At 41.3% G+C, this 12,617-nt stretch overlaps 1 protein-coding gene across 1 annotated transcript in view; it reads right to left on the reverse strand.

Moving 5' to 3' along the window:
- Positions 1-12,617, reverse strand: part of LOC122560601 (otoancorin-like) — a 66,608-nt gene that overhangs the window by 22,352 nt on the left and 31,639 nt on the right. The window contains exons 18-24 of the mRNA XM_043711396.1: positions 9,655-9,728; positions 9,424-9,559; positions 6,119-6,309; positions 5,297-5,390; positions 4,740-4,869; positions 2,896-3,083; positions 916-1,071 (exon numbers count right to left, since the gene is read on the reverse strand). Of these exons, the coding sequence (XP_043567331.1) occupies positions 916-1,071; positions 2,896-3,083; positions 4,740-4,869; positions 5,297-5,390; positions 6,119-6,309; positions 9,424-9,559; positions 9,655-9,728 (969 nt within the window). The remainder of the gene's footprint in view (positions 1-915; positions 1,072-2,895; positions 3,084-4,739; positions 4,870-5,296; positions 5,391-6,118; positions 6,310-9,423; positions 9,560-9,654; positions 9,729-12,617) is intronic.

Below are 12,617 nucleotides of genomic sequence, written 5' to 3' on the forward strand. Positions count from 1 at the left end.
AACACCACCCCGCCATACCCACTGCCCCTCAGCATGGTCTCCAACAGGGACCCCCCCCCATCCAATTAGCATAGCAATTGGAGAAGGGGGTGGTGGTGACCTAAGTGCAGTGACGTCTGCAGCACATACACAGACATTTCCCGCAGCCAGTGACCATCACAGGTCAAATTGGGGCATTCCAGCCTCATGGAGGCTCACTCTGTTCCTACATTACAACATGGCTCATGTTTCAATGCAAACCCTTTTCTCTGAGCTCACTGCTCCAAACTGGACTAGCAGTTTCTCCAGGCCTCAGCACTGAAAGCAAGGTCCTCGCTCACTCCCATTCACCAAGCTGGGAGACATCCCAGGGAAGTACAGGTAAAGGTAAAGACGCCATAGTCCCAAAGGACCAGAGGACTGTTCTGTCATTAGAGGGGAGACAACCAGCACTGAGTTTAACCTGAGGGTTATTGTGCCTCAGGCAAGAGAAGAGGTTGAGAAGGCAGGACCTTCATGGTATCCTCAGATGGTGTGGGAATTGAACACTAGCTATTAGTATCATTCTATGTCACAAACCAAATACCCAGACACCTGAGCTAACAGGCTCCCAAGTATTTGTTTGCGATAGGACAGAGATGGTATTACACAGCTCTGGATTAGGTGGGATCTGAACCTGGGCCTCTTGGCTCACAGATAGGGAAACTACCACAAATCCCCTCAGGCAAGAACAAGCTGCGACTTAGCTCTTTTTCATGCCCCTACCCTGGAAAATCTGTCCTTTTAGTTTTCAGACTAATAGCTTCTTGGGACCAATAGCAGAAGAGCATCAATAATTAAGGAACCATACCGTAGAGAGGAAATCAAATGTTATTGGGTCCACAAAAGCCCTCAGCGTTTTTGACTGATTCAAAGATAACTGAAGCCATTTCCCACCTGTGTTGGTGTCCACTCTTTCTGTTGGCTCAGGGCAGCGACAGTGTCAATGGAACCAAGCTCCAGCTCTTTGATTTCACTCTCATTTAAAGCCAGCGCAATTCGTCCAAGTGCAACAACCTGGTATTTTTTCCAGCTTCGAATTGGGCCCCAAGCCTTGAAACATGGTAATTAGTATTAGTCAACATGACACTTCTTGACATCTCACCAAACAGCAAATCACCTTTATAAAGAAAGATCACATCCACATGACAGGAGCAGCTCCTGGCCTGGTAGAACTTGCGGCAGACAATCCCACAGCCTCAACCTCTCTGGTCCAAACTCTTCTCCTGTTCTCCTGGTCAGCCTTTGTAAAGTTCACTCATCCTAAAAATATCTGCAGCATATCTTGTACCAGGCCCTATTTAATGATTTCTGTCCCACCCCCACATTTGTCCCACTGCCCTCACAAATCCTATATTAACTCCTCATTAAGAAATATCTCAACTTTAGAATTCCCATCCTGATTATCAAATTCTTCCATGGTATCACCCCCACTCAAACTCTCTAACCTCTAGATTAGAGAGGTGCTGGAATGTTTTTACCTCTCTAACCTCTAGCCATACAACTCTTCACAATCTCTGCAATCATCCAATTCTGACCTTCTGTTGTACATTTTGCAATGCCAATCACTAGCAGTTTGTGGTTGGGTAGTTTGTTGCCAATATTTCCTTTCCTTGACTAGATGTAAGGCCCCACTATGTTTCAAGTTGAAGAAGGAAGCCAATGATGAGTCTTAATGAGAAGACTCTTGTCTTAAACAAGATGTCAGTCAGTGTGTAATAGCAATCAGGTACAAATGACTAAGTTACATATTCTTATTAAGCCTATAGGGAGATGAATGAACACAGGCCTTTGCCCTACAAGGTCTAAAGATATTCCCCTTTCTCCCAACCCAATTCCTTATGGTATTATCAGATTTGTTGGAGCTTAATGCAGTCTCCAACATTAACTCTTTCTGATTACCTTATACAACACATTCAGTGGCCCAAATTCAGGAATTTCCCACCTAACCTTTTCCACGTTTCTACTCTTCTCCTCCTAAAAAACACTCCTTAAAACCACTTGCTTTGACCAAGTTTATTGTTATCTGCGTTATAGTTATCTGCCCTAATCTGGAGGGGTGCAGGCTGAAGGCCTGGAGCGGAGCAGAGATGGTTGTTGGACTGGGGTCTGGTGTGGGCAGTCAGTGGCTTGTGAGGCTTGTCAGACCACTTTTGAAAGACCCTATGCTGATCTACTGTAATGTAATGTTTATCTGTAATTTGTTTGTCTGACTGTAGTGCTTATCCTTTTAACTACATCTTATTTCTAACTTCTATTGAGTTACTGTAAGGTAACACTACTTCTTTTCTTTTTTATTCCAATTTTTCTACCTACAATGGCACCATGAGAGGAAACATTGTAAAGTTTTCACTTCTGTATTTGTGTACATGAGACAATAATTCTTCTTCTTCTTAATCCTTCCTAATGTGGTTTAGTGAAAACTATCTTGGAACATTTTGCTACCTTAAAGGTGCTTGTCTAAAATTATTTTTTTTAAAATTTATTCATGGAATGAGGGTGTTAACTAGCTGGGCCAGCATTTATTGCTGATCCCTAGCTCAGAGGACAATTAAGTGTCAACCATATTGCTGAGAGTTTGGAGTCACACGTCAGCCCGACCAGATACGAATGACAGTTTCCTTCCCTAAAAGACATCAGTGAACCAGTTGTTGTTTTTTCCTGACAATCAGCAATGTTTTCATGGTCATCATTGGACTCCAATTTCCAGATTGTTATTGAATTCAAATTCAACCATATGCTGAGGCGGGATTCGAAATGTTCCAGAACATTACCTGGGTCTCTGGATTGACAGTCCAGTGATAATACCACTAGGCCATTGTCTCCTCATAATGCTATGTAAATACATGTAGTGTTGAATGAGGTATGCCCACATACCATCTTGGCTTTGTCCTTTAGAGCAATGAGTTGTATCATGTCAAAACTCTTCAAGGCACCGAGGTGCTCGACACTTTTGATAAAAGTCTGAGTGGACATGCAGCTTAGTTCCTGGACTGACCAATAGGAGTTGGCATTGGCCAGCTTGAGTATCTGATCAAAAGAAGGTACTGTAAATCCACGGCAACCTGCAGGGAAACAGAAATGAGCCAACATTTCATCAGTTCACTGCAGAACTCTCGAGCACTCTGGATTTAAAACAATGTGATGCAGGAGTCTGCCTAAGCAGGAGAGGGTGGCTGATGGGGAGGAAACACCACTGAACAGAAGAATGTTAAATTCAACATGCATATTTCAAGATGAATCTCTAAATTAAGAATAAAATGTCCTTTAGGGAAGGAAACGGCCATCCTTACCTGATCTGGCATACATGTGACTCTAGAACCACAGCAATTTGGTTGACATTTAACTATCCTCTGGGGCAATTAGGGATGGGCAATAAATGCTGCTTGGCCACTAATGTCCTCATCCCGTGAGTAAATTTAAAAAAAAAGCTACTGACTCAATAGCATCTGTACATGTGACTGCAAATTATCAAAATGCACTCTATGGATAGAAGATTAAATGAAACGATTTAGGATGGCAGATAAGAGAAAATATTCATTGTTTCAAAAACTACGATACAGGATTGCGATAGTGTAAATTCACATATTGCAATGAAACACAGACATGTTCAACATTTCAGAATGTGCTGGATAGCTTGCTAAAGGAAAGGGGGAACCCAGGGTTTTGGGAATAAGGCAAAAATATCAGGATGTGTCATGGACTTGCCTCAGAGTTAGAGGTTGAGGACTCACGTCAAATCCCAGAACATGAACACCCCAAAAATCTAGACTGACTTGAGTGCAGCACCAAGGGTCAGCTGCCCTGTCTGGATGCTGTTTTTTGGACAAGGTTAAATCAAGAACTATTTGCTCTCTCAGACAATCGGATAGCAATATTTCAAATAGTTGCTGTGGGGTTTTCCTTTGTGTATCGGACAATGTTTATCCCTCAATTATCATCATAAAAATAGATGATCTGGTCATTTCATATTGAAAATCAAGTCTTTCAATCTCTTGAAGGATTAACAGGATCAAAACTCAATTGGCTGATTGGCAGCATTTGGAATGTTACAAGTTGTGCACTTAAAAGGAATTCCTGAAAAGAATCACTTGAAAAGAATCAGAAATCAAATGCAATCATTGTCACATGCCAGAATCCAGCTCTGGGACTGGTGATTGGGTGAGACAGAGAGCACTTCCCAAGGTCCAAGGGACTACACACAGTCAGTTCTGCTTTAAAGGCCAGAAATTTACATGTAAATGCCTTTTGTGCTGGATTCAGGTCTGTGGAGTTGTAGATCTCCTGATTGTACTTTCTACCACTCACTGAAACTGAAGTCAATTGAAATTGGCTTGAAATTGACTCATCTCAACTCTGCTGTAATCAACATCAACTCAGGTAATGAATGGCTTCACTCAGCGTCAATGGCCAGGTCAGGTTTCTGCCTGGTCATGTTTCCATGTGAACAAAACTTACAGTAAATGCAACATGAAAAATTAAACAGTAATCTCTCTGTAGGAAATTGCTGGAGATGAATATGAGGTGGGATCTTGTCAAGCTGCTGGGGAGTGAATAGATCAGTTCCACTGGGGTACGCCTGGAGCCTGTCCAGGGGCATCTCTCATGATTAAAATTAACCAAACTCAAACATAAGGCTCTTTCAAAAGGAACAACTTTAGTTACAGATGGACGTGGAGAGATGAGATCCACTCAGTTTTGTGAAAATAAGACAGATTCACCTGGAGTCAGACTGGAGAGTTTATCGTTCTCAGTTGCTCTTATGAGAGTGCTGAACACCACAGCCAGGAAGTCCTGAAATATGGCCATCCCCTCGACATCCAAAGCTAACTGCAGCAATACATCCGGAAACTGAGGAAGAAGGGAACATCATCTGATGAAAGCATGCAAACTTACTAAATTAAACTGAACTGAAGAAATAAGCTTTTCCATGGCCCTTTGCATGGTAATTAATCAGACATTTCAAACCGTGTAACCATCCAGTATGATTAAGAACTACAAAAGCTGACAGCGTGGAAAGAAACCATTCAACCCACTATATCAATGTTGGCCGTTTGCTTGAGCAATCTAAAACTAATCCCATAGCCCCACGTTTCCTCCACCATGGCCCTTGTATGTTCCTCTGCTGCACATAATTATTGACTTTTCTATTAAGAGATCCAGTAGCGATTCTGAAAAAGCAATTTTCTGTCCATGGTACTAGCTGGCAAATCTGACAGATCAGATGATGGTCAATAGCTGCAAAAAGACCCAAACAAAGAGGTGCAGGATTAGGTACCTTTTCAGCAACAATGGTCAGATCCTCCTTTGACAAGAATGTAACTAAAGGTCCCAAATCTTGTATCAATTCGGGTTGCCAGGCAGTTGGAGTGCTAAATTGAAAACATAGATCATTAGAAGATTAGGTACTGAAGACAAGGGAAGTGAGAGTTTGCTAGATTTATTCATTTTTGATAACAAAAGGACATATAATTTTGTCACAGATCAGCTAGGATCTCACTGAATTGCAGAACAGGCTGGAGGGGCTAAAATGGCCTTTGGTTGTTATGTTCTGTGCCAATGTAACATCTAATTGTATTTGGATTGATATGGTGTTTCTACAGGCAAATCTCAGTGATCTTCCCTCTCATTCCCCAGAGCATTCTCTTCTTTCTTCCTTACAAGATGGACATGACACAGATACCATCCACTCTTCTGGTATCTTGCCAACGAGCCCAGAAGTCTACTATTGGTCAGCTGTATCACAATGAACAGGAGCCAAAGCATGTCTTCAGTAACTGTCCATACACATGGAGAAACGGGTAAGGAAGGCAATAGAAAGCAGTCAAAAATGAAAAGCCTTAGGTGGTGCTTTCTATTTCCTGACCTTGATGAATGGAGAACAATTGTACCATTCCCCTTATAAATGAGCTTATATCATCTGAATCAGCACAGAGTAGCAGACAAACCTGGCTGCATTATGTTGAGGAAGATTGTGTTGTATCATTGATACATCCATTTACCCACTGAATCATACAAAATACAAAACCCAACATCATCAGGATTCCTTCACTGAGCTGTTGAGAAGTCTCTCCAATAGTCCAAAGGCCCATTGCCTTACCTATAATATTCTCTAATTTTATTTCGAATTTCTATTTTCTGGTCATTGCTGAGGTTCTTGCAAGACCTGAACTGCATGAATGCTTCAGTCAGTGCTTTGAGGGATATATTCGTTTTGATGGTTTGTGGCGACAAATTGCAAATCATTCCGCCCAAGACATCCACATCATACTCATCCTGCAGTGTGTCATTCTGAAAATGAAAAGGTGATCTACAATTAAAAGTTAGAATAATTCCTCAAATCAATAAGATACAAGCCTGTCATCTGCTAACTTGATATGAATATAGATGAATATGGATATAGAATTTAGAAGTACATTTTACTTCTAAAGCAAAATGTTTCCTGTAGATTGTTTTTTTAAGGTTTGAAGGATACATATGTAGTCTGGATTAAGAAATCAGGGTCTATACAAAGTCCAACAGGTTTAATTGGAAGCACTAGCTTTCAGAGCAGTGTTCCTTCATCAGGTCAACAACCACCTGATGAAGGAGCGGTGCTCCGAAACCTAGTGCTTCCAATTAAACCTGTTGGACTATAACCTGTGTGATTTTTTAACTTCGTACACCCCAGCCCAACACCAGCATCTCCAAATCAGGCTCTATGCAGGAATGCTTTTTCTTTAAATTCATTCACAGACATGAGAGTTGCTACTGGGACAGTAATTGCTCTTCAGTGAAGTGGTGGTGAGTTGCCATTTTGAACCGCTGCCCTGTATGTTGTTTAACTACACTCAGTTCAATTCCAGGACATCAACCCATAGTTATGACATCATATTGCCATGCTTGTAACTGTGCCATCAGCTGATCTGCTTTATGTTACACTCCCTGCATCAAAGCACAACCAAACTTTTCCTTTATTTCCAAACTGTTGTTTCCTCTGTCAAGCCAGACTCCTCTGCAATTTTTCAGCCTTCCATTTCTACTTCTGATCTTTGTCCCAACTAAATCAATCTTCAGTTGGCATATGAGGGAATGTAGCAATATAGGTATGGAAATTTCAGTAGCAGGAAGCAAATAGTAACTGTTGATGTGCATTTTTGTGGCTGAAAGGGTGCTTCGAGTGTAGAGCTCAGTATCCAGTTCCCTGCTTTTTGTGGTAAATGTTAATAAATTGTAAGGACAAGAAGTCTGTAGATGATTAAGACTTGTCCAATTGATTGGCAGCTAAAGATTGCAGGAAGGTATTAATGGACTAGTCAGGTGGGCAAACAAGTGGTAAGTGGAATCGATCCTGGTGATGCATGAGGTAAACTAAACAAAGAAAACACAACATGAGAATATAGAGAGGTGTAGACAAAGTAAAGGATCTTAAAGTGAATGTTCACAAATTCCTGAAGGTAGTAAGACAGACTGGAAGTGATTAAGAGGGCATGTTGAAACCTTTCCACACATTATGAGCTGAGTTATAGAATAAAACAGCCAGGTATGCTGGAACTTTAGAAATCATTAGTTAGCCTACAACTTGCACACATTGCGCGGTTTTGGTTACTTCATTACAGGAAGGATGTAACTGTACAGAACAGAATACAAAGGAGATTTACAATGATGTTACCAGCACAGGAAAAATTGCAGCAATGAACTTTCCACACATTATGAGCTGAGTTATAGAATAAAACAGCCAGGTATGCTGGAACTTTAGAAATCATTAGTTAGCCTACAACTTGCACACATTGCGCGGTTTGGGTTACTTCATTACAGGAAGGATGTAACTGTACAGAACAGAATACAAAGGAGAGTTACAATGATGTTGCCAGCACAGGAAAAATTGCAGCAATGAAGGAGGATTGGATAGGTTGGGTTGGACTTTGGAACAGAGGAGATTTGACTGAGATCCACAACGTTGTGACCAGCCTCAAAATAGCCTACTTACCTTAGCAGAGAGGTCAGTGATACTGGCCTTTGATTTGAAGAAATTGGGTAAAAGGATTAGAGGGGAGATGAGGAATGGAGAACAGGATCTCGAAGTTGATTTTTCTCATGAGGGATTTTCCTATGAGGAGAGATTGAGTAGGTTAGGGTTAGAAGAGTTTAGAATAATGAAAGGAGACCTTATTGAATTCTTAAAAGATAGATTCTTGGGAAGCTTAACAGGGTAGAAGATGATGTTTCCCTTTGTTTAGGTCCAGAGAGCATAATCTCCAAGTAAAGAGTTGTCTATTAAAGAGATGAGGAGGAAATTCTTCTTGCGTAGGGTTGTGGAATTCTTTACTGCAGAGTGCTGTTGAGCCTGGTAAGTTAAGCATACCCATGGCTAAGACAGACAGATTTTTAATCAATAAGAGAATTGAGCATCAGCCATGACCTCATTAAATAGTGGAATAGACTTGATGGGCTGAGTGAGCTACTTCTGCTCCTATGTTTTATGTCCTAATAATAATTTTGTCACCCAGAGGGTGGTATGAATCTGGAACCTACTGCCTGAGAGGGTGGTAGAAGCATGATGTAAAGGTACTGGTGCTGGACTGGGGTGGACAAAGTTAAAAACCACATAACACCAGGTTATACTCCACAGATTTATTTGGAAGCACTGTCTTTCAGAGTACTGCTTCTTCATCTGTGGATCTACCTGATTCTGCTCCACAGCTACCCAATGAAGGAGTGGCACTCTGAAAGCTAGTGTTTCCAAATCAACCTGTTGAGCTATAATGTGGTGTTGTGTGACTTTTTAACATTTAAAAGTTGTCTGGATATACACTTCAAGTGCTGTAACCTGCAGGGCAACGGACCAAGTGCTGGACCTTGTGATTGGCTGGTTAGCTGACATAATGGGCCAAGTGACATTTCTCTGTGCCATGACTTTTCTGTGATTCTCTGGTGTTCTGCTACCTTTATGGTTCTGAGGAGCAGTGAAGTTGGAAGGTGCTGTTGAAGGAGTCTCAAGTGTTGCTCCAGTAGATGGTACACACTGCTACTTACTGTGCATTGATGGAGAAAGGAGTGAATGTTTAAAGAGGCAGATGAGGTCCTTTGTCGTGAATGGTATGGAGCTTCTGGTGTTATTGAACTACACTCATCTGGACAAGTGGGAGTAGTCCAGTACATTCCAGCACATTCCAGAATTGTGCTTGGTAGATACTGAACAGGTAAGTGCAGAATTACTCCCTCCAGAATTCCCAGCCTCTGATCAGTAATGAAATAACTGTCCCACAGCTGGATAATAAAGCTGGTGACCATTGAGTTAAGCAGAATGCCCTGAATCAGGAACATGACTCAGCATTTTCAATGGTTCATATTCCCAACCCGTGTTATAGCCTTGACGTAACTGGGCTGATCATTAACCCGAACTCTTGCTGTATAGCTCCTTACCAGACACTGAAATGCTCTTCTGATCACTTCATTCCTCTTTGTGGAGTCGGGAATGATTAACTGGAGCTCAGCCCTGCCCAGGCTGAACAACAACAGTCTGCAAACAGATTGAGCTGCATCTTCCAGAACAACATGGCTGGACACAACAGAAAGAAAATAAAACTCAAGCTTTGCTCTTCTCCTTCTCATATTCTCTAATGGCTTAGCGCTTGGCATTCAGAGAATACTTACGGCAGGGTTGCAAGAAGAAGCGGGGGCATTAACGTGGGTGCTTCTTGTTGGTACTTCCATGCCAGGCAGTTCAACTGAAACAGCAGTAAGAACATTTAGAGAGCAGAGATCCTGTGACAGCATGTTCCACAAACATGAAAAGTAGTGATGTAACCGACAGTGTGTGCAAATTCACCAAGGTTGATGCACGGCTCCACAAATATAACTCAGTTTGACACAAGTAGCTCATCAGGATCACAGAATGGCTACAGCTTGGAAGGCATTTGGCCCATCTTGTCTGTGCAAGATGTGTACAAGAGCAGCTCTGATGTTCCATTCCCCAACTCTATCTCATGGCAAATGCCTTCTTACCAATGCTAATCCAAATTCATTTTGAAAGCCTCAACAGAATTTGCCACACTCTCAGGGAGTGCATCCTAGAATTTAACTTGCTGTATATAACTGCAACCACTTATAGAGTCATTCAGCTTGAAAACAGACCCTTTGGTCCACCTTGTCCATGCCGACCAAGTTTCCAAACTAAACTAGTCCCACTTGCCTGGGTTTGGCCATATCCCTCTAAACACTTATTCATATACCTATCCAAAAGTCTTTGAGATGTTGTAACTGTACCTGCATCTACCACTTCATCTGGCAGTTTATTCCACATATGAACCATTCTCTGTGTGAAAAAGTTGCCCCAGTGTCCATTTTAAATCGATCTCCTCCTACCTTAAAAAAAAAATGCCCACTAATTTCAAATTTCAACCCTCAACCCTCAGGAGAAGATCTTCGCTCACCTTATAGAATCATGAGGCCCACAGATAAGGTCACCTCTCAACCTCCTCCATCCAATTAAAAAACGTCTCAGCCTATCCAGCCTCTTGTTATAACTAAAACCCTTTATTCCCAGCAACATTTTGGTAAATCTTTTGTGAATCCTGTCCAATTTAATAATAACCTTCCCATAGCAGGGCGACCAGGACTGTACACAGCACTCCAAAGGTGGCCTCACCAACGTTTTGTACAACCTCAACATGATATCCCAACTCCTATATTCAAAGGACTGATCAATGAAGACAAGGGTCTTAACCAGCCTGTCTACCTGTGATGCAACTTTCAAGGAAATAAGTACCTGAGCCTGAGTCTCTCTGTTTGACAACACACCCCAGGACCCTAACTGTGTAAGGCCTGCCCTTATTCCCTTTACCAAAATGCAACAACTTGTATTTATGCAAATTAAACTCCATCTGCCACTCCTCAGTTCACTGGCCCGATTGAACTAGATCCCTTTGTAATCTTAGATAACCCATACCACCAATTTTGGTGTCATCCGCAAACTTACTAACCATGCTTCCTAAATTCTCATTTAAATCATTTATGTAAACGACAAACAAAAGTGAACCCAGCACCAGTCCATGTGGAACATCACTGGGCACAGGCCTTCAGTCCGGAAAACAACCCTCTACCACCAACCTGTCTCCTATCGTCAAGCCAATTGTGTATCCAATTGGCAAGCTCACCCTGAATCCCATGTGATCTAACTTTACTAATCTGTCTACCATGTAGAAGCTTGTCAAAGGCTTTACTAAAGTTCATGTGGACAACATCTCCTACTCTGCCCTCATCAATCTTTTTTGCTACTTCTTCAAAAGACTCAATCATAGGCTAACTATGCCTAATCAATCCTTCCCTCTCCAAATACATGTAAATCCTACCTGTCAGAAACCGCTCCAACAACTTACCCAACAGTGATGTCAGATTCACCAGTCTATAGTTTCCAGGCTTCTCCTTATGGCCTTATTTAAATCAGGGCACAGCATTAGCCACCGTCCAGTCCTTTGACATCTAATCCATGGCTATAAATGGTACAAATGTCTCTGCTAAGGGCCTTGCAATTTCTTCTCTAACTTACCACAATATCCTGGGATACACTTGAGATTTATACACCTTTATGTTTTTTTAAAGACCTCCATCACCTCCTCTTCTGTATTGTGGACTGTTTCCAAGACATCAATATTTATTTCCACGAGTCCCCTAGCTTCCATTTCTTTCTTCACAGTAAAAACTGACATAAAATCTTCATTTAGTATCTATCCCATCTCCTGAGGTTCAACACAAAGTTAACCTCATTGATCTTTAAGGGGTCCTATTCTCTTCCTAGTTGCTCTTTTACTCTTAAAGTACTTCTAGAATCTCTATGAATTACCCTTAAGCTTATCTGCCAAGACTATCTCATATCCCATTTTAGCCCCCCTGATTTCCCTCTTAAGACTGCCACAACACTCCTTATTGTCTTCAAGAGATTCACTTGGTTCCAGTTGTCGATACCTAATGCATGTCTCCTTTTTATTTTTGACCAGAGCCTCAATATCTTCATTCATTCATTATTCCTTAATCTTACCAGCCTTACCCTTCACTCTAACAGAAACATAATTCCTCTGAATTCTCATTATTTTAATTCTGAAAGCCTCCCACTTTCCAGTCATGCTAGTATACCTGTGAACAATTTACTCCAATCAACATTTGAAAGTTCCTGTCTCATACCATCTCATACCTTACTCCAATTAAGAACTTTAACTGTCATGCAAGGCCTTTCCTTTTCCATAACCATTTTAAAACTAATAGAATTATGAAATGAATTGAATTAGCTTTATTGTCACGTACTTAAATGAATATAGTGAAAAGTTCATATGTTACCACCTACAGTGCCAATTTAGGTCCAAAGGTACCTAGGTATAGCTTCTTTAGTTACATGATCTTAGAAATAAAGAAATAAAAAGTCCAGCATTGCAAAAATACAAGTTCAGAATAGTGGTCTTCCAACCAAGCCCCACATTGCTACCAAGTTTCGAGACAGCACCAGGCTATGATCACTGGTCCCAAACTACTTTCCCACTAACACTTCGTAACTTGTGCTGCCTTATTTCCTAAGAGAAGATCAAGTTTTGCGACTTCTCTACTCGTATATCTACATATTGATG

Source organism: Chiloscyllium plagiosum, chromosome 21 (genome assembly GCF_004010195.1).
Source record: "Chiloscyllium plagiosum isolate BGI_BamShark_2017 chromosome 21, ASM401019v2, whole genome shotgun sequence".
Taxonomy (NCBI): Eukaryota; Metazoa; Chordata; class Chondrichthyes; order Orectolobiformes; family Hemiscylliidae; genus Chiloscyllium; species Chiloscyllium plagiosum.